At 38.6% G+C, this 22,445-nt stretch overlaps 1 protein-coding gene across 1 annotated transcript in view; it reads left to right on the top strand.

Moving 5' to 3' along the window:
- The window catches only part of COL1A2 (collagen type I alpha 2 chain), a 54,578-nt gene extending 36,046 nt beyond the window's left edge, over positions 1-18,532 (top strand). The window contains exons 35-52 of the mRNA XM_081970665.1: positions 910-963; positions 1,074-1,127; positions 1,243-1,350; positions 2,243-2,296; positions 2,390-2,443; positions 3,577-3,738; positions 5,776-5,883; positions 7,196-7,303; positions 8,916-8,969; positions 9,068-9,175; positions 11,670-11,723; positions 12,768-12,875; positions 13,477-13,530; positions 13,669-13,776; positions 14,885-15,131; positions 16,037-16,227; positions 17,439-17,681; positions 18,083-18,532. Coding sequence (XP_081826791.1) covers positions 910-963; positions 1,074-1,127; positions 1,243-1,350; positions 2,243-2,296; positions 2,390-2,443; positions 3,577-3,738; positions 5,776-5,883; positions 7,196-7,303; positions 8,916-8,969; positions 9,068-9,175; positions 11,670-11,723; positions 12,768-12,875; positions 13,477-13,530; positions 13,669-13,776; positions 14,885-15,131; positions 16,037-16,227; positions 17,439-17,681; positions 18,083-18,229 — 2,016 coding nt within the window. The 3' untranslated portion in view covers positions 18,230-18,532. The remainder of the gene's footprint in view (positions 1-909; positions 964-1,073; positions 1,128-1,242; positions 1,351-2,242; positions 2,297-2,389; positions 2,444-3,576; positions 3,739-5,775; positions 5,884-7,195; positions 7,304-8,915; positions 8,970-9,067; positions 9,176-11,669; positions 11,724-12,767; positions 12,876-13,476; positions 13,531-13,668; positions 13,777-14,884; positions 15,132-16,036; positions 16,228-17,438; positions 17,682-18,082) is intronic.
- The last annotated feature ends 3,913 nt before the right edge of the window (positions 18,533-22,445 follow it).

Here is a 22,445-nt window from a genome sequence, read left to right as displayed (position 1 = left end):
CCTCATTGAAATTTCATGGAGTTTTCATTAATTTTATTGAATAGATTTTAATATTTAATTTCAGATCAGTGTACTAAATAAAAAGATGAATAGTAATTCCATAGGTGAAAAACATTTCACCCAATATCTTGGAAGGTATATTTCTAACTAATAAAGGAGAATATTTGTAGCTCGGGGTTGAAGTGAGAGGTCCTAGGTGCCCTTGGTTGCTTTCTTGCAGCCATTCATTAACCAAACTGATAACATCAGTGCGGGCACCTGGAACCCCTCATATATTTCTAAGTTTGCAGTGTACTGAAACAATCCTTTACTCAAAGTGGTACTTCCCAACTTCAACAACTTTAAAGGTCTCTGGACATCAACTCCCAGAATGCCCCCACCCATTATTCTTTTAGCATTCTCCCAGGATTATCAAGATTAAACTCCATCCAAAGCAAGCGTGGGCTGCTGGGGGTTCGCACAGGTTCGGGAGAACCTCTAGCTAAGATTCTGTGCAGTTCAGAGAGAACCCACAAATCCTATTCTTGGCTGGCCCCGCCCTGCCCACCTCTTCCCTTCCAATAATCCTCATGCGGCCTCTTTTGGATGCAGATAAGTGTAGGACACACACGGAGATTCAGGAAGGGCAAAAAACAGACCTACCAGAAGTTCGGGAAGGGTGAAAACAGAGGTCCTTTGGATCCTGGGGAGGCCATTTTTGCCCTACCAGAAGCTTGAGGAAAGCCTCTTGAGTCCAGGGAGGACAAAAATGCCCTTCTCCCCGCCGTGGTGCAGGAGGCCAATTAGGCCACGCCCACGCCCATCCGGGCAGAGAACCCCTTACTAAATTTTTTGAAGTGATCCAAAGTGGTCAAGGTTGACAAACATTATTCTACAGCCTAGCAACAGCTGATCTTTTGTTTCTATTAGGGCGAAGGTGGTTCTGCTGGACCTGCTGGACCCGCTGGAGCTCGTGGATCCTCTGTAAGTAGTAATATATATATTTAAAATGACATTAACATTTTTTGGAACCTTTGAAGTAGAAGAGCAGCCCAAGGTGTCCTTAACTTCCTTTATTTTTTTCCTTACTATAGGGTGAGCGTGGTGAAGCCGGGCCTGCTGGGCCTCCTGGATTTGCTGGTCCTGCTGTAAGTATAAAGAACTATAGTTTGCTTTCTCCAGTTTTCTACATTCAATTGTTTAATTAAATAGCTCAACTTTAAATATTTCAACTTTGAATTTTAAATGTTTTGTTTCCCTCAGGGTGCAGCTGGTCAGACAGGTGTTAAAGGAGAAAGAGGACAGAGAGGACCTAAAGGTGATGTAGGTCCCCATGGTGCCATTGGTGCTATCGGTAGTGCTGGTCCTGCTGTAAGTAAATGAAATCTTACATTACATTCTTTACTTTTTGGCTACATGACGTAATCTTGGTATTTCATATTCACATTCTTAAATCCACTGCTAAGGTGCCAATAGCACACTTGTTAAGTAATCTCAAATCCTCGAATCTAGATTAATTTATTTGTGGGATATCAAGAATTTCCAAAAATATCTATATACTAGTGATTACAAATGAAGATTTCCTACCATGGACGACATTTCTCCCCCTCCCTCCCTCCCTCCCTCCCTCCCTCCCTCTCTCTCTCTCTTTCCCTCCCCTTTCTCACATACAACATAATTTATAATGACTTACAGTGGTTAACAACATTTTTCACTGCTGGAATGAATAAACTGATTTTATTCAGGTAGGATTAGTTCAAGAAGTTAAGATTCATACTATGAGCTCTGATTAGTCATTAATAATTACAAATTACTTTATTGGTGAATGTTGCTAACCGATCATGTAAAAACTAAAGTTATATACTTTTTGTGATCTCTCCTGTCAGTGTTATATTCTAAAAGGTTAAAAGGAGACTTTTAACACATAGCATCTGTTTTTAGGGAAGAAACCACTTCTACAAACCATCCATTAGTGTGACATTGTTATACGAAAGCTAGGTAGGCAGCAAAGATCCATATTACTCCTAGATGGTAGTAAAAAAAATCTGAAACATTTTGTTTCCTACTTGTAATAGTCCTAAGAGAAATCATTGTTCCTATTGTCCTTCTCAATGAAATCGTTGTATTTTCTTAAGCCTGAAGACCATTGTCAAATAGGAGCAAATAAGTCAGTCGCAGAGCTACCATTGATTCTAAAGGAAAACAGGCCCAACTGGAGTACTTCATGAGTCTTATATTAGATGTGCTTTCTTCCTATATATAGGGTCCTGTTGGTCAAGCCGGACCTTCTGGAGCCCGTGGTGATGGTGGTCCACCTGTAAGTCTGTAAACATATCTTATGTGTCCATTTCATTCATGTAGCTATTGATTACTACGAAACCTAATTTTTCTCTTGCTTTTTTTAAAATAGGGTCCCAACGGTTTTCCTGGGAATGCTGGGAGACCAGGACCTCCTGGCCCTGCTGTAAGTAATTCCTGCAAAAATCCCTTTGTAATTCATATAAAGAAAGCTTGCCCTGTCCAGACCAAGGTTCCTCAGCCTTTGTATGAACTTGAATTCCCAGAATTCCCCAGCCAGCACTGTCTAGATGTTACTTTACTTCACTGAGGTTCCTTACAATTTTTATGAGAAGTTTACCCATAATTTCCTGTCCATTACTACCAGTTATTGTATCTAAATAAGTTGGGGCCATTTCATATCTCAACAGGCAGAGCAAAAACATGAAAGTCTCGGTATTGTTTGCGGGAAAACCACAAAAGCAGAATGCAAAAAGATCTAAATCTGGAGGATTTCATTGCCGTTTTACTGTTATGCTGATTTTAAAGCTCTGTAGTTTCACTCTCAAAATCACAGGAAACTGCTATCAGTTTTCACCCATCACACCCAGAACTATTCACCCAGAACTATTAAGGGCCAAAAAAGGGGAGTATGTGAATTGTTTATAAGCCTAGGGCTGTAGATTGCCTGTGCCTGATGTAAAGTATATTCTACCCTAGTTTTTCAAAATCAAATTTTTCAAAACCTGAAGTTGGCCCTAATCATTGCAGTCTAATAACTGTAATGAACAAAGTGTTCATTTAGCCTGCATGCATTACTGTCCAGGCTCAAATGCTTTGAATTTATTTATGTATTTAGCGTATGGCCCACCCTTTGAAATGTAGCTATGACATAGTGTTATAATACAAGGCAGATTCTCTTAAGTGATCAAGAACACCTCACATTTATGTAGATTTGCTTGCCAATACTACATATAACACTTTTTGTCGTATTTCCCATTAAGTCCAGCAAGAGTGGCCCATAATGAGGAACACTTGGAGTTGTAGTTTAGACAGATAGATGTCTAGGATATATCTGTGAAATATAACAGGCCACATAACAATCTAGATGACTAAAATTTTATCCCAGCAAATGCTATTTTACAGTGATGTCAAGCTTCCTTTACATACTTGTTTTATTCCCTGCAGTTTCTTAAAGCAATATTATATGAGGTCTCATTAGTGTCTTTGTTCACTCTTTATTTGGATTAATAATTTACTATCTCTTGACTGATGAAGCTGAGATGTCGCTATGCAATTACATTATGATTTTATTCATAGGGTATCACTGGTCCATCTGGCCCCCCTGGTCCTGCTGGCAAAGAAGGAATTCGTGGCCCACGTGGTGACACTGGCCCGATGGGTCGTTCTGGTGAAACTGGCATGACTGGACCCCCTGGTTTCACTGGAGAGAAAGGCCCATCAGGAGAAACTGGTGCTGCTGTAAGTTATCCAGGACACTTTTCAATACTTGTTTGATTTATGTCCTTGTGCTTTGAACTTTTTTCCTCTTTCCTGATAATTCTTTCTTCAACTATCTTCTTGTGTTTCATAAGAACATACAACCGTTCATTCTAAACAAATAGACATGTTTGCATAATACAATTTTTTCCCCCTATGAGCAAATATAAACAAACACCTCAGAGTCTTCTGACTTGGCATCCCATGTAATGAATTTGGCCACTAGGAGGCACCATTCTGACCAATTTTATCCTATTGGGACTTATCAGATGTGGGCAACCAGAAGTTATTCCATAGTATTCAAACACTGTACTGGGAATTGAACTCACAGACTGTCCCAGTTTAGAAGACTATATTTATTTTTTATCTATTTTATTTTTATATGTTTGAAAATCCTGCCTTTATTATTTTTTTAAAATAACTAAAATATTTAAAAACAAAGGAGCAAACATACCAAATTTTTCTTACTCCTATTTTCACGACCACAATAACTCTGTAAGGTTATTTGGGCTTTGAGTGAGTGACTGGCTCAAAGTTACCCAACCAGCTTTCATGCATAAGGCAGTACTTTCTCCTCCTCTTTCTTATACAGTACAGTGATATCTATTTATTTGTAAGCTACATTATTTTTACAAATAACTTAAGGCAGCAAACATATCCAATATATTTCCTCCCTCTATTTTTTCCACAACAACAATCCTATGAGGTGGGCTGGGCTAAGAGAGTGTGACTGGCCAAAGTCATTCAGCAGGCTTTATAGCCACAACATTAGCCTTAGGAGCAATTCAGATTATCACTCAGCTGCTGAAAGAAGCCATATGTAAAAGCTATCAGGCATACAGCTTGGCTTTTCTGTTAAGCTCTCAAAGCCAAGAAAATAGATATTATGTATGTAATATCTTTACTTATTTATATTTCATATTTCTAGACCATCATCTCCCTCAAAGGAGGCAGCCACTAAGCCATGATATTTTGTAAACTTATTTTGTAAGTTTATTTGAATATGTTTTTACAATGGAGCATGGACTAAAAAAAACTAGCTGACCATTATCATTAGGAATGCTGCTAATGTTTTCCATGCTTCTTTCAAACAGCCTGTTTCCAGAATTCCAAATTACGGTCTTCTTTTAATAATGGTAGCAATTCCTTTTCTGCACACTGTAAATAAGGTCAATAATCTCAGAAGTGTGAATGCAAGGATGCCATAATAATTTTTCCTTAATCTATAATGGTTGCCAGTTGCATCAGCCACAGGTGGGCTTCAATATTCAGCAAGCAATGCTTCTAGTAATGCCACCTTATTCCACTGGAATTGCAGAAAATAATTGATTCAGAGAATGCAGACCATATCTTTTCATAATATTTCTCCCAGTGAAGTTGTTTAGCCAAGGGCGCTTGCAAAATACATTTAAAAGGAAATAAGGATGTTTAAAATAGCTGGTTCTGCCACAGTGCATAATTTTCTTTCTAGGATAGTCATGACCTAGATTGACATACTATCCATAGTACAAAATAAGGGCTGCTGATTGTAATTTGTGCCTTCTCCTTCTGAAGGTGGTCTATCAGCCAAATAGTTTTATTTTTGATAAAACTGGGTACAACGTTGTATTTGCCTTGCAAAAGAAGAACAATTATGAATGTATGTGTTAATAAATCAATCCGTCCTATAAATTCATGCACATACTTCATGGTGGGATTCAAATAATTTAACAACCAGTTCTCTGCCCTAATAATTTCCTCCAACAGCCAGTTCACCAAACTGCTCAGAAACTTAACAACCAGTACTCTTGAAGTAATGCGAAGTGGCTGAATCCCACCACTGACATACTTCCATAAGTTCACATAGAAAATAGTTTTTAAGGCAATACAGAAAGTTTGTTTTTTGATGATGACTGGATGCTAAAATGGACTCTAGAATTGAGGTCAAAGAGAAAGAAAACTACTTTTTGCTCAAACAAAATTGTGCTAATCTGTTATACGTTCTGAAAATGTTTTTTATTCTGTCCCACTTTTCTTCAGGGTGCTCCTGGCTCCTCAGGTCCTCAAGGTATTCTTGGAGCACCTGGTATCCTTGGTCTTCCTGGCTCTCGAGGAGAACGTGGTCTTCCTGGCTTGTCTGGAGCGCTTGTGAGTACCATATTTACCAAATTTGCAAATAGGAGACATAACAGAATTGGAAGAGACCTTAGAGGTCTTCTAATACAACCCTCTACATATTTGATTGAATTAAATAGCAACTGCAAAAATTAACTGTTTGTCATATTGACAGCTGACATTGCAATCCTAGCAAGTACACTGAAGCCCGAATTTGTTTATGGACATTAGCATTAGTGGCAAAGACAGACCTAGGCAAGAGAAGGAGTTATTATAGATGTACGCAAATTGGCATCAGTGGTGGCATACGCCTAGTACGCCCCGGTAAGGGTGTACCGGTGCCTGCTGGGAGCACCAGGTACCATTCCTATACGGTGCTCCGGAGGGCCCACCCACCCGCCCTTACCTGTATTTGAGCCGATCGGGGCTAACCTGCATGCCCACAGAGCATACGACACCTACGTGGTGCTCCACTGAGCAGCTGGAGTGTGGTGGGCAGTAAGTACACATGTGCGTGCTGTGCGCGTGCATGTGATGGATGCCCGGCCCTGTTGCACCATACCGGTTGCAACGGGATCTGGAACCCACCACTGATTGGCATATACGAGTGATTGGGAAGAGCAGCAAGGTTATTTGAATGTAAATGAAAGCAGCATTTTGATTGGATACAGCATATCATTAATCTAATGAATCAATGAGGCAATTAAATAGTTGGATGAGGAGTATAACTATGTGGTAATGGAGCAGAATTATACAAACAGTGGTGGAGTTGAAAGAGCAAATGTTATTTCATAAGTATGGCTTCTTTCTAAACAGAATTTGTTTGGGAGGACTTCAAATTGTCCCTGGTTGTATATTTGCCTTCTGGTATCTTTTCCCCAAATAGAAACATCTTGTTATGTTTCTTGTCTGGGTACCAGGAGGACTGATATGTATTGTGAGCACATGTTTGATGATATTAGATTTCAGTGCAAGAATAAGATTTTAGTAGTAGCTTCTTGTTGATTGTGAAGGGGAAATAAGGTTTGGGAAATGCTCAGCAAATTAAAAGGTTCTATCTTGCCTGAAGACCATTATGCTTTGATGTTGATGGTGTAAGTTGTTGTTTATGTTGCTTTATTTAGGATCAATAAAGAACTACTCTTGTGGTTTTTGTACTTTGTGTTACCTTTTGTACTATTGTAATATATTGAGTACAGTAAAATATCTCACGAGGATTAGTGCCATTAACTATTCAATATCAATTAATCCAATAACCAACAGATATAAAATTTACATAACATTTTGAAAGTCCATGTATAATAACTAAAAATAAAATATATTCCAATTATAATTGTTTTCCTAGGGTGAACATGGACCTGCTGGCAATTCTGGTCCCACAGGTGCCCGTGGCCCATCTGGTCCCATTGGTTCTTCCGGTGTAAATGGTGCCCCTGGTGAAGCTGGACGTGACGTAAGAAATTATTTTTGGTCATAACTTTGGGGGGGGGGGGGGGAAATAAAGTAAAATATCTAAATATGCAGCAGCACTTGATGTAGTAACAAGTTATTGTATGATACAGCTCTTTTTCCCATGCCGTCAGGTTTTTTTTCCAGAATTATATATATATATATATTTATTATATTACATACCATTCACATAATTGTTATTCTTCTTTACATTTATCATTCTTATACATTTATTATTTCATTTAATAGGTTATAATATACAGCTTGGGTTGCTTTGTTTACCATCCCTTCCTCCTGTTGTAACACCACCTTATTTTCCCTTTCTCTTCTCCCTCCCTCCCTTCTCTACTTTCTTCCTTCCTCCTCTCCTTTCCTTTCCTTCTCCCCTTACCTTTCTCCTACTCCTACTCTTCCTCTTCCCCTTCCTACCCTCTCTCCTTCTCTTCCTCTCCTTCCATCCTCCTCTCCTTACCTCTTTCTTCTTTCCCCCATCTTCCATTCATTCTCTCCTCTTCTCTCTCTTTTCTATTATTGTAGGTGTCCCTTTCAGATCTCAGTTTATGTTTCCTTGGGATGGACCATACCGTCAGTTTTTAAAAGATTTATTTTCAGTTCAGTTATATGATTTGGGATAAACACATGAGGTTGAAGTTGTAAAGCATTTTTAGATTTTGTATTAAAAAATGATTGGCAGACATGAATTGCTTTAACAAATCAATGTATTTTAAATCAAAGCAGTAGAAAACTCCAGACACATACTGGTACTTTTCAAATCAAACAATTAAGATTCAAAAGTTCTAATTACCTTAACTATGATCCTACTTACAACTTCTGCAACCCTTAAAAGAAGTGACTATTAAGAGAACACATGAAGAATTGTAGCACATACCTTCAGTTATATGAAGTTTTTTTTAAACCTGGTACCCGTCATACTGGTTGAACCAAAATCCATAATCCCTTAGTACAGATAGTCCTTGATTTACAACAGTTCCATTTAGTGACCATTCGAACTTACAACCACACTGGAAAAAATGACTTATGACCCTTTATAACACTTATGACCATTGTGGCATCTCCATGGTCACGAGATTAAAATTCATACACTTGACAATTGGCTCATATTTATGATAGATGCAGTGCCCTTGGGATCATTTGATCCCATTTTGTGACCTTCTGACAAGCAAAGTCAATGGTGAAACCAGATTCACTTAACAGCTGTAGTGATTCACTTAACAAATGTGGCAAGAATGGGATAAATAAAATGGGATAAAATTCACCGTTAAAGTCTCACTTATCAAAAGAAATTTGGGGCTCAATTGTGGTCGTAAGTCAAGAAGTACCAGTATGATGGCTGAGGATTATGCAAGTTTCTTTTTGTAAAATATCACATTGCTGAATCATAGTTACTAAAAAACAATTTACCGAAGATTCTTGTACTCTTTTAATACTTTATGGTCAACTTTCAAGTTTGGAACAAAAAGGGGAAATTGTTTTACTGGCAGCAGAGTCCATTTAAAGTTTCAGCTTATGCTGTAGTTCAAGTATGACAGGAAGTATAGCAGGTAATATTATTTTTAAAACATTATGTGTCGCTAAGAAGACATTTTTCTTCCTAGGGAAATCCAGGTAACGATGGTCCTCCTGGCCGTGATGGTGCCCCTGGTTACAAGGTAATTGTGGCTTTCTTCTGTAAGCAAAAGGAGCTTCTTGCAAGCCAACTTTAACTTGTACATCTAAATAAAACTATTTTCTTGCTTGTTCTTGTTAGGGTGAACGTGGTGCTCCTGGCAACACTGGTCCTGCTGGTGCTCTTGGTGCTCCTGGTCCTCATGGCTCTGTTGGTCCTGTTGGCAAATCTGGAAATCGTGGTGAACGTGTATGTAACTTTAAACCATTGTGAAAACATCAAAATGCTTCTAATTGTGTCAGATATATCAAGACCCTGTGCTAAACTCTTTAAAAAGCTGGCACACCTTTTAAGATTTTGTCAAGCCAGAAAGGCTAGGAACAAGAGCCACTTGGATTGCCCCAAAATATGTTTTATTCATAGCAAGATAAAACAACATCAAACACCTGTTGAAGCAATTCTCTTGCTCAGCTTAATACCTAGAATAAATATGGAACAATTGTCCTTAAGCGGGAGACTCCAACCTTGGCAATTTAAAGACTTGCGGACTTCCAACTCCCAGAATCCTATGAATGGAAGTCCACAAGTCTTAACGTTGCCATGCTTGGACACCCCTGTCCTAAAGTTTATTTGCACTTCAGCATATAGTTCCCCTGAACATAGTGGTCCCTGTCTCTTGCTTGGCTACAACCCTATCAGAACTTTCTCCAGATGAGTTTGTTACTAGAAAGATTAATACTTTTTTTTAAATCTTGAAGAACCATAAATTCATGAGGAACTCCTGAAGTTCCATCAATTTATAGGGAAAGAGATTAATTCTGGCAGTGGTTTGCTGTCCAAGCTTGTTTCAATTTAGTTTCTGAACATTTCATTAGCAGACTAGGTAACATCATCAGCAGGATTTTCTTGTCCTATTCATCTTTGTCCTATGTATGCCTTGTAAAAAGAGAGCCGAAAAGTAAAAGAGATAAATTGATAAAGATTATAACGACAATACTTGGATTTCATCCATCTTCTATCCAATAGCCCTATCTTTTCATCCTACTTCCAATGAAAGACATCTGTATCTGTTGTCTTACTTAACTGAAATGTACAAAATTATTACAATCTACGTTCCCTCTAAGGTGCGCGGCTGCGCTAGCGCGCAGGTGGCAAGAAAACACCGCGCAGCAGTTTTCAACTGCCGCGCAGTGATTTCTATTGCCACAGGCTTTGGAAGCTGGGGAGGTCCTTTGCAGGCAGCTAGAACGGGCCGCCTGCAAAGGACTTCCCCAGACTTGCTTTGAGGAGCATGGGGCGACTGAGGCTAGTTGTGAAGCCCCAAAGCCCCCACCGCCACCGGAAGAACTGCTGCCACCACCTCCTCCTCCTCCTCTAACAGGCAGCAATGCCGGATTTGCCGCCCGGCGCTGCGGCTGAGATGAAGCCGGCAAAGCTCCAGCCGGCATCTCCGCGCGTGGCAGCGGCGCCTCCCCTCTGCTCGGAGCACCTGAGCTCAGCGCTGGGTTACCCCTGCCTGCCCCCTCCTCCTCCTCCGCGTGCTTTTGAAGAGCCATGAGGCTGCGGGAGACAGTAGGAAGGCGGGGAGGGAGCAAGGGGAAAAAAAGCCTCATGGTTCTTCAAAAGCACGGAGGAGGAGGAGCGGGCACGGGTTACCCAGCGCTGAGCTCAGGAGCAAATCTGGTGGTGCTGTTGGAGGAGGAGGAGGAGGTAGCAGCAGTTATTCTGCTGGCAACTCGTCGGCAACTTCAGCAGCAGCCCTGCCCACAATGAAGAAAGCAGAGATGGAGCAGATCCACGCAGATGACGTCGCTGCAACATGACTGGAGGAGGAATTCTGGGAGTTGAAGTCCACAAGTGTTAAAGCTGTCAGGTTTGAAGAGCTCTGCATTTTTTTTCTAGGGGTGGAAGGGTCTTGTAACTTGACAGCTTTAAGACTTCCATGCTTCAAATGCCAGAGTTCCTGAGCCAACAGGACTGGAGGAGAAATTCTGGGAGTTGAAGTCCACAAATATTAAAGCTGTCAGGTTTGAAGACCCCTGGGGGTTTTTTTCCCTAAAGGGTTAGGGGTGCAAGGGTCTTGTAACTTGACAGCTTTAAGAGTTGCGTGCTTCAAATGCCAGAGTTTCTAAGCCAACATTTTGGTTGCTAAGCAGGAGCGTTGTTAAGTGATACTGATATTATATAACACTTTGAATTAAGCGGGTACCTTGAAGAAACATAACTTTGAGTTTCAAATCATACTGATTTCGTTGTCTTAGGTGACATCTGTGAAAAAAATTCGGGTGCTCAGGCATGAAAATGTGCCGCTCAAACACTATACTTTTCTGCTCACATCGAAAAAAAATTAGAGGGAACATTGATTACAATACAATACAATAGCAGAGTTGGAAGGGACTTTGGAGGTCTTCTAGTCCAACCCCCTGCCTAGGCAGAAAACCCTATACCATTTCAGACAAATGGCTATCCAAATGGGAACCACATCAGCTCTTTTCCAGTCCTCTGGCAGTTCCCCAGTGTTCCAGGATCTCTGAAAGATATAGCTCAGTGCTTCTGAGATCTCGTCTGCCAGTTCCTTCAGAACCCTGGGGTGTAATCCATCCAGTCCTGGTGATTTGAATTCGTCCAGGGTAGATAGATGCTCACTTACCATTTTCTTCCCTATATTACATTCACTTTTAGGAGAGTTATACATTATTTTCTATGGCCCATAAGCAACATCTCCACTGTGTTATCATTTCAGGGTCCTGCTGGAGTTACTGGCCCCAGCGGTCCTGCTGGTTCAAGAGGTCCTGCTGTGAGTATAATTTTAATTATTGGATGGCTGTTGGCTTTTTAAAAAAAAAACTGTATGCGTGTCAAGTATTTTTAAGAAGATACTCTCTTTTGGACTCGAAATGAAGGCATAAGTTTTGGAAATAATTCAGAGGGATGCCTAACTGATTAAGAAATGAATGAGTAAATAGAAAATGTGGATATGCAGGCAAGGATGGTCCAAGCCATTTCACTCTCCAGATCAAAAGACAAGATAGGAAACTCAATTGTATGCCAGACGTCAAATGGGCTGGCAATTATATGCATGGTTGCAATATGATGGTGTCCTCAGGTAGTTTAGAGATAATGTATCATGTCTTCCCAACCAAAAAGAGATGTAACGGCAAGAAGAATAAATGGTGGGCTGCCACTGCTCCTTTTTAAACTTTCTTGCTGTGGTTACCTCACTTTTATTAAGGTGTAGAGAAAACCCAGGAGAGGGAAGAATAGTGGTTGCTCCCTATAGGTAAAAAGAGTTAGGGTTATAAAGGCAGAAGAGTTTCCTTGGAGGCTTAACATAATACTCCTTCATCATACTGCTGATTCATACAGCCTTGCTAAGATAAAGAGAGAGCTTAATCTTTTTTAATGCAAGATCAAATACAGATAACCAGGGATGCAACTCAAAATAGAACAGCAAAATAAATGTAGAAAAGTAATCCCCAAGAATTTGACTTCTTTCTGTGGGTGTAGAACGTATTTCACCAAGTTCCTATTTCCAGGGTAGATTGGGTCCCAATTCTTACCCTCCATTTGGTAATGGGAAATGTAGTCTAGTACATGTAGATCAAGGCAAATTGAGAAAGAGTAATGGAATTATTAATAGTAGTTCAAACCAAGATATAAATAAAATAAAAGAGGGAAATCAAATCTGGTGCAAACTGATGTTTGTGGAAGTTTCCAATTTGAAAGAATCTACATCCATTTTAGTTCTTGGTTAATGGGATTGCTCTTGGACAAAGGTGGTGTATCTAGAGTAGAAAACTTCCATTTTTAACTTTTCTCTATTTATCACTCTATTTATTAGGGCCCACAAGGTCTACGTGGTGAGAAGGGTGTTGCTGGTGACAAGGGTGCCAGAGGCTTGTCAGGTTTCAAAGGACATAATGGACTTCAGGGACTGCCTGGTATTTCTGTGAGTACAATTATCCGAACTATGTCCTAAACAGAAACAAATCCACTCTTTAGAACAGGTGTAGGTGCTCTGGTGAGGAAGAAATGGGCATTCAAGCTTGCCATTTCAGTATGATACTGAAACACTGGTTTATGTTCATATATTTACAATAAGATACAAGAATATTGTATTATCAGGATATACAGGTAACTGATGGCTCAGTATAGTGATTTAAAATTAAGCTATTAATTTTAAGCTAAAATTAAGCTATTAATCCAGATCATTGGATCCATATAGATCAACAAGTTTATCCAAGATTCTTTGATTTCCTAGGATCTTAGGGATGTATAGGTGCTGTCAAATTCAGTTAAGCCCACTGAGAAGCAAACTGCCCTATTAGAAATCCTGTTCCTACCATCTTTTCATGTTGAGGAAGGGAGAAGCTGTATACGCTCAGTGGCATTCATATCTCAGTATCCAATTTCCCAGACAAAACAATTCTTGGTCAAAATGATTCCTCCATTGTAATTTTTCCCCAATTTTAGAATCCATCAGTTATGGACAAAACTCTGCAAGAAGACGGTAGGAAATTACATTTTCGCATTTTGTCTCATATTAATAGGGTCATCATGGAGAACAAGGTTCTGCTGGTGCTACTGGTCCCGCCGGCCCAAGGGTAAGTTTTCATGAATGTCCTTTGTGTGGAATATTGAAATGTCCTTTTGGATCACCAGGCATGTTGTCTCACATTTTTACTGGTTACTTGCATCAGAAGTATACTAAGTGATGACTTTGTTCTTTGTTCCTGTTTTAGGGTCCTTCCGGTCCTTCCGGCCCTGCTGGAAAAGATGGTCGCAATGGTATGCCTGGACCTGTTGGTCCTGCTGGTTTGCGAGGATCTCATGGTAGCCAAGGACCAACTGTAAGTCTAAGTCTGAAGGACTGTTAGTGTAACAAAAACTTTTTAAAAAAAGGAACAGGAGGTGACCCTGCATCGTTCTTCCAAGGTTAAACTTCACTACATTCATTAAACTTGACTCCCAGATAAACATATATAAATTTGCAATCTGATTCCTCTACATATTTCACTGGGACCAGGTTCAGTGGTGGGTTGCGGATGGTACACCCTGGTACAGGTGTACCGGGGTCTGCTAGGAGCAGCAGGCACCATTCCGGTACGATGTTCGGAGGACCCACTCGCCTGCCCGAGTTTCTGAGTTGTATTTGACCCAACCGAGCCATTTGTGCATGCAAACGCAGCATATGGCGCCTGCATTACTCTCCAACGAGCAGCTGGAGCGTCGCAGGCGGTGGGTGTGCATGCGTGCATAGCATGCATGCACGTGGTGGACGCCTAGCCCTGTCGCAGCGTATCGGTTGTAACGGGATCCGGTACCCACCACTGACTAGGTTTCTTTGGCCATGCTGGGTTCCTGAATATATATATGTGACTAAGTTCTTAGTATACTTCAGCTCCCAGAAGTTTAAGAGAGAATTTTAAGAACTGTGGCCCCAACACATTTGGAGGATACCAAGAAGGGGAAGATTGCTTTATGCCTGTTGCTGCAAAATAAATAAATAAAGAATTTATTCCAAATTCTTTGTAAAATAAAGAACTTACTCTCTGATTAGTAAACATTTCATTAAGAATATATAGGTTCGTTGTAAATTCATAGCATTATTCTCCAGTTTAATTAACACTATTTCTGAAATCGGGCAGGAATCAATGTATTGTTATATTTATTACTCAATTTATATACCTTTTTATCCAAAGCTTATAGTCCTGATTATATTTAAGCCATTTAAGCCATCGGGCAGGAATAGATGTATTGTTATATTTATTACTCAATTTATATACCTTTTTATCCAAAGCTTATAGTCCTGATTATATTTAAGCCATTAAGATTATATTTAAGCCATTAAGATTATATTTAAGCCATTAAGATTGTCTTGAGATAAGACCTTATTCATGACCATGGTGAACTGAGTTTCAACAAGCTGATTTTATTTCTTCCAAATGTACATTTTAGGGTCCACCAGGACCACCCGGTCTTCCCGGCCCACCTGGTCCCAATGGTGGTGCTTATGAAATTGGCTATGACATGGAATACTATCGTGCAGATCAGCCATCTCTTAGACCCAAGGATTATGAAGTTGATGCCACTCTGAAAAGCCTGAACAACCAGATTGAGACCCTCCTGACCCCAGAAGGCTCTAGGAAGAATCCAGCTCGCACTTGCCGTGACTTAAAACTCAGCCACCCTGATTGGAACAATGGTATGTTAGCATCAAATAGTCACATAAAATAATTAGTTGCACTCTTAATTTTTACAGTAATCACGCAAAAGATGTAACTTGCCTACTCACTAAAGACATCATGATAGTCTTAGTTATCAAACTATCATGATGAATCATGATGTAATGATGCATATGTTATTCAGACATTATCATAGCTTAGTATAAATATCACTGGAATCAGTAATGCAACTGGATATTTATTCAAAGCAGTAAACCTGTACGTATAATATTTTCAGTGGAAATCTGTTTGTGCCACTTAACCTAGTATAGTCCATCCCTGGTATGAATAACACATATGTATGACTATTTCCCATTTCATAACAAGAACAAAACAACATATAAACACACTCACAGAATGTATATAAAAAGCAGACATTGGATAACTGAATTTTTCCATCTATATATTCAAATGTCTCTCCTGAAAGTGGTGCTTTCCAATATCAACGTGTGTCTTGCTTCCAAGAATTTCATTGGTAAACACATTTAGTTCACCCAGAATAAGGTTTTTTTAATGCATTGTTTTCATATTTATTATTTTTAAAGTAATGACTTTCTACTAAAATTTATAAAGCAGTTTTTTCTCCATAATCTAGATTATGTAGTTAGCCTGAATCTCCATAGTATCTCAAGTGGCACCTTATAAACCTTTATATGTTAAAATTGTACAACATATTATATTCAAGAAAATGCTAATCAACAGATCTATATTCTCAGGTTCCCTCCTTATTTTTAGACATTGGTATTAATCAAATGTAAAATTATAATCAGAGACAAATAACTAAGTGAATATTACCTTATGCTAGGATTTCAGGAGTGCTATTCCAACAGTTGAAGCATATATGAATCTCTGATAGGTGCCTAAATCATTTTCTGTTTTGTGATAGGTTTCTATTGGATCGATCCTAATCAAGGCTGCACAATGGATGCTATTAATGCATATTGTGATTTCTCCACTGGTGAGAGTTGTATCTCTGCTAATCCTGGAAACTTCCCAGCCAAGAAATGGTACATTGGCAAGAAACCTGATGAGAAGAGACTTGTTTGGTTTGGAGAAACTATCAATGGTGGTACCCAGGTAGGGTTTGTCTGTATAGCTTCTAATATATATATTATTCATATATGGGAGTACATATTTTAACCTATACTTTATATTCTTTATGTTAAGTTAATGTACATATAATGTGTAACTCATCTACTCGTTTGTTGTCTTGCAGCTCCATTCCCCCTCCCTTTAAAAGCCTGTAGTTTACAAACATCATGTTTCTGTTGATATTGCTCTCATGAAAGTTACTGCCATACTTGCTACATAAGCAACAAAACTTTCATAATCAAACACACATACATATAGGACACAAAATAAATTACTAAAATAAAGTATAATTACCTTAAGCAGTCCCATGTCTACCCTGAGCCAGTTTATGCGAAAAGCATGCTGTTGGGGAATTTTGAATCATAATCTAACAAGTGTAAAGTGCCAGATTGGGGAAAACTCATCTGTCTCTCAAATCTTGTTTAAAACTGTCTAAACTAGTTAGTTACTAGAACTGTGTGTCCCGATTGAATCCGTTAACCTCAATTTGTGATGAGATATATTGCTCTTATGGGATTCTGTGGCTCAGTGGCTAAGACACGAAGCTTGTCTATCAGAAAGGTTGGTAATTTGGCAGTTCGAATCTCTAGTGCCACGTAACCAAGTAAGCTCTCGTTACTTGTCCCAGCTTCTGCCAGCCCCAACAGTTCAAAAGCATCTAAAAAATGAAAGTAGAAAAATAGGGACCACTTTGGTAGGAAGGTAACAGCACTCCGTGCGCCTTTAGCATCTTTGGACAGTGTTTTGGCTTTGAAACGGAGATGAGTACCACCCCCTAGAGTCGGGAATGACTAGCACATGTGTGCAAGAGGAACCTTTACCTTTATCTTTATCTTGCTTTTACATTAATAAAAAGAATAGCTTCAGGAAAGATTGCAAAGTTCTGGAAGGAGATAGTTTCTCTTCATGTGCCATTCGTATTGTTCATAAATACATGGATTATCTCTTTGGAATGATTGGTGAAGTTATAACAAATAACCTATTTCTGGATAGGATAAAAGTTGAGATCATTGGAATTCGGTTTCTGTCTAGGAAGCAGTTAATTACTTCCTAGACTAACTACAAGTTGTGATTATTTTTGGTTCTATAATGAAAATTATTTCTTCCCACCTCCCCCAATTTTTTTAACTTTCATGTATGCCATTTAAGCACAGAGTATGCCATAAGTTTATTTCCCTGATTTCATTTTTTTCCAGTTTGAATATAATAAGGAAGGTGTCTCGACCAAGGACATGGCTACCCAACTTGCTTTCCTGAGGCTACTGGCTAACCATGCTTCCCAGAACATTACTTACCACTGCAAGAACAGCATTGCTTATATGGATGAGGAAACAGGCAACCTTAAGAAGGCTGTGGTGCTGCAGGGATCCAACGATGTTGAATTCCGAGCTGAAGGCAATGGCCGGTTTACTTTCACTGTTATTGAAGATGGCTGCTCTGTAAGTTCCAAATTACTTCCTGCTCGTAAATGATTATAATTTTATTGAGGGTCTTGATAGAAAAGTAGGCCTTAAATTCAGCTTTTAATACTGAAGACCACTTTGGTTCTGCCACTCCCTCTGAGAACACAGCTCCAGAACATCAAGAATGGCTGGTGTGGCCCCCAAACCACTGGGAATTGAAAGGTCATCAGAGGAATGACAAAAGGCCAGGAATGGGACTATATGGGGAACAGTGAGAAGGGACATGTTTGGGCTAGAGGTTGAGGTCTCCAGAAGAGTGACTGTATGGAAACATAATTTGGGGCAAGGGATTATGTCATAGAAGCCTTTACTAATTTCTAATAACAGATCAGTGGGTGACCTAATAATGTTAATTATTCACTATCATTATCTTGCAGAGAAAGACCAATGAATGGGGCAAAACAGTGATTGAATACAGAACAAACAAGCCTTCTCGTTTGCCCTTCCTTGACATTGCACCTTTGGACATTGGTGGCGCTGACCAAGAATTCCGTTTGGACGTTGGCCCCGTCTGTTTCAAATGAATGAACTAAAACTAACTTAAAAACAAAACAAAAAAAATTCTCTCTTTGCCATTTCTTTTTTATACTGAAAGCTGACTCCTTCCATTCTTCTGTTCATCTACTTGCTTAAACTTTTGGCGAAAAAGAAGGAAAAGGATTTTTTGGGGGAACGTTGTGCAATGCAATTTAATACAGCTCCAAAAGGAATCAGAAGTTTTTCAAGATTTTGTCACCATGTTGTGGAAAATGTCAGCCTTTGTGTAAAAAAACAAAAACAAATCAAAAATATTAAAAAAACCAAATAAAAACATTCCTGAAAGTTTGCACCATTTGTGGCCTTTGAATATATTCCACAGAGGAAGTTTAAAACCACAACTTCCAAAGGTTTGAACTACCTCATACACTTTTAAGCCAAGCGTGATCCACATCCTTATACATATGTTCTGAGGTGCTTTTGGACCCATTCATAGTAGAAAGGTGCTGATTCAATATTACAGAGTATATTACAATACTTGAAATTTAATGGTGCTAGTCATTTGGGGAAATAAAACAAAACAATCAATCCCTGCCTTTCTGTATTAAGTTGTATTGTTTATTTGCAATCTGAGAATAACGTCAGAATGCCCCATCTCACCATCAGATTAAGCATGTGGATCATATCTTCCCACACCCCATCTTCATTTTCTTCTTCAACATCAAATGTCCATGCTTTTAAATCTCATTTTCTTCCTCTACAATGGGCCAAAAAGGAATCATCATTTCTCAACAACAAAAAATTGTACCTATTTTGTATATGTGAGATGTTTAAATAAATTGTGAAAAAATTGAAATAAAGCATGTCCAGTGTTCCAAAAGAAACCACTGATGAGTAAAGTTCCTTGCTTTAGTATATCTATTGATATTCTGCACTTCATATTTACTTTCTAACTCTTTTTGCTGCCTATTAAAACTTTAAAAGGTAGTAAGATTTGCCTTTGCTCTTAGTGTACATGACTGTATTTTCCCACTATTTTGAGTTTTCTTATAAGCAAAAACTACAGGAAAAAATATTTCCTGTTTAAATCCATCCAAACATAGATGAATGAAACAAAATAATGTTTTTATTTTAACAAATGATTTGTTATCAGGGATCCACATTTGAATGCATTTTAGAACACATGTATAAATTTTATTTATTTATTAAACTAATTTATACGGCACTTAACTGACACTCAGGTTATTCTAGGTAGCTTACCATATTAAAATCCGATGTAAAAATCATAAAGTTCCTTGCATTAAAAATGTCCTGCCCATGGGAAGCTTAACATAATAATATACTTGTAATATTGTATTCTTAATATGTTAACTTCCTTAGTAAAAGGAACTGCAAAAAGCACCCATAACACTAAAGTGACATAGTCTAAGATATTTATACCTTATCATTTTTTGGAATGCATTAATTCCCGGGTCTCACAGAATTGTTTCAAAATAAAAGTAGATTTGTTCTCAGATGAATTATTTCATTATTAGGTCTAACTAGAGAAGTATCTTGCAAATGAATCAATCTGGGAACATTATAACACAATCACATCTTTACTAATCCTGACAAAGCTAAGCAAAGACAGCCTGGATAGGAGACCAGGGGAAATTCCGAAACTAGACTATATACTAGACTGAAAAATAAAAGTAAAATATTTGATGGGATAATGGACATCCATTTCCATAGTCCCTGAAGAAAACAGTGTCTTTATAGTCCCCAGGAAACTCAGTTTTTTGGAATGCAGGATCTGCATACAGATATTAAAGAATTTTTATGTTTTATTCAAAAGTTCATGCACTTCAGCAAGCTGTCAATTTTATTTAATTCCATAGAGATTATGACTTATATTAAACTTATATCCACTTAGACTTATCTATTTCTCCACAGTTCTTCACAGCACTCTCTGGGTGGTTAACAACATCAACGTATTGCCCCCAACAATCTGGTCCTCATTTTACCAACTTCAGAAGGATGGAAGATTGAGTCAACCTTGAACCAGTCAGGGTTGATGTCAGAGTTTTGGCAGCATGACTATTATTATAAAATAAAACCAGGAGCAAAAACACAGCACACAGAGTCTTGGACAATTAATAGTGATTTATATACAAAATATATACAAACATATACATGCAAACATAAATCCCTTATCAGCTACGAACACAAGGAGAGAAATAAAAGACATGATGGGAGAGAGAAACACCCTATAATAGCCACCTATATATATAAACTTGTTTGGATCTCCCATCAGAGTCTTAAAAGGGTTATAACATAGCTGCAAGGAATCAGCCTCATTGCATCAGCCTTGCCATTGCATTAGCATACTGATTACAGCTTACAACCTTTTATCAGCTGGCAGCTATTAAATCTTCAGTATGTTGACAGTTGAATTCCTGGTAGTGGGCAGAGTTAGCTTGGAATGCTGCATTCTAACCACTGGGTCACCATGGTTCTTAACCTTATGTTTTCATATACCTACAAATAAATGAAACTAAAGCAAAACAGTCTGGCATGTGTAGAAAGGCAGCACTAGTGGTGGGTTTCAAAAAAAATTAGACCCTCTTCTGTAGGTGTTGCCTGCTTTGTGGGAGTGGCTTGGCAGCCATGTGACTGGGTGGGAGTGGCTTGGCAGTCATGTGATGGTGGGAGTGGTTTGCCAGCCATGTGACTGGGAAGGAATGGCTTGGCAGTCATGTGGCCAAGATGATGTCAGCATTCCCAGTCAAGATAGAGGTATAAATTACACAGAAAAGAAAGAGGCATCCATACATCTGAATTTAATTTCAGAGCAGTGGCAACAACTTAAATTCATTAAATAATGTTTGTTAGGGCCATGCACTGTTTTTTAATATATAGGAATGTAAAGCCCACAGCATCTACTTGGTACTTTTTAAAGCAGCGGCACCTTTTTCCTGGATTCATGAAATATTTACTTTAAAGAGTTGTAGGTGGCTACTATATTTGCAGTCTTGTATTCTCTTCAGTACTTTGTTTGGAACAGAATCCAAAGTACCATGCAGCATTTATACTAAAGCGAGGCAAGTTATTTTACAGGGCTTTGAGCACTCCTCCAGATATGGTCAATGAAGCAGATGTTCCAAAGTACTCCCACAACTTTCCAACATTTTAAAATCCCACCTATCCAACCCCACCAGGCCTATTTCATACTTTCTTCTATAGGGCAATCAGGGTGGTTTTACATATGGTCCACAGGTGGTCTATTTTTCAAGTACTTAGAGGGCCAAGAACTGCCTTTCCTAGATTGCAGGTTTAGCTTCCTTGAATGTTAACACACCTTCAGGCCATTCAAATGTAGACTAGCTCTGATCCTGGAACCATATCACATACTTTATATATTAATATCATGTTCAATGTAATCATTATTGCTAAAAAAAAACAAGCAGCAGTTAGAGTAGTTTGTAACAAAACATGGGCAATAAATAAGAAGTTGATTCACCACCACCACCACCCCTATTTTAGCTTGTTTCTGTCTTATATGCATTACTAATATTTTCCTGCAATTCTTCCATAATCCAGACTACTAAAAAGCGTTCTACATAATGAGACTTTTAAAATAAGTTTGATGTCCAACAGATTTTCTACTTATTAATACCGAACAGGTTCTGGCCTGTTGCTTAAAAAAATAAATTCATACCACAATCTACAGGAAAATGCAGTTTGTAATTATAATTTCTTTTGTGCTACTACTAACACCACTACGCATAAGCACCATACAAAAGGCTAGTAAGATTATTTGCAAAACAAATAATCTGCAAATTATTTGTTCTCTCTCACACTTGCCTTTGTTGTTTAAACCACTTTGTAGAGTATAATATACAATATACTGTGTATGTAGAGGGGAAACTACTTGGATTGGCCACCCTCTTAAGATCTCTGGCTTGGAATTATGTGCATCAAAAACAATACCTATTTGTTTCAGAGTATTTTCAGATTGACAGGCTGTCATGTGCTGAATTACCCGTTTTTTGTTTTGTGTACACAAACATAAAGTACAGTCGGTGCAATTGTTAACTCTTTATACTGTATATAATCTCTGAAAATGTAAATGAGAGAAAACATAGGACTCCGCAGTCTGTCCCAATCGCATTTTAGCTTCTGCAACTTCCCTCCACCCTCAAAATCCAGGGCCAATAAGTTATATTCCAATTCTACACAATAGAAACAACACCCCCAAAAAACACACACACACTTACTCACTGT

This window comes from Natrix helvetica (genome assembly GCF_964273705.1).
Source record: "Natrix helvetica genome assembly, chromosome: Z".
Classification (NCBI taxonomy): Eukaryota; Metazoa; Chordata; class Lepidosauria; order Squamata; family Natricidae; genus Natrix; species Natrix helvetica.
This window is presented reverse-complemented; position numbering and strand designations above follow the sequence as displayed.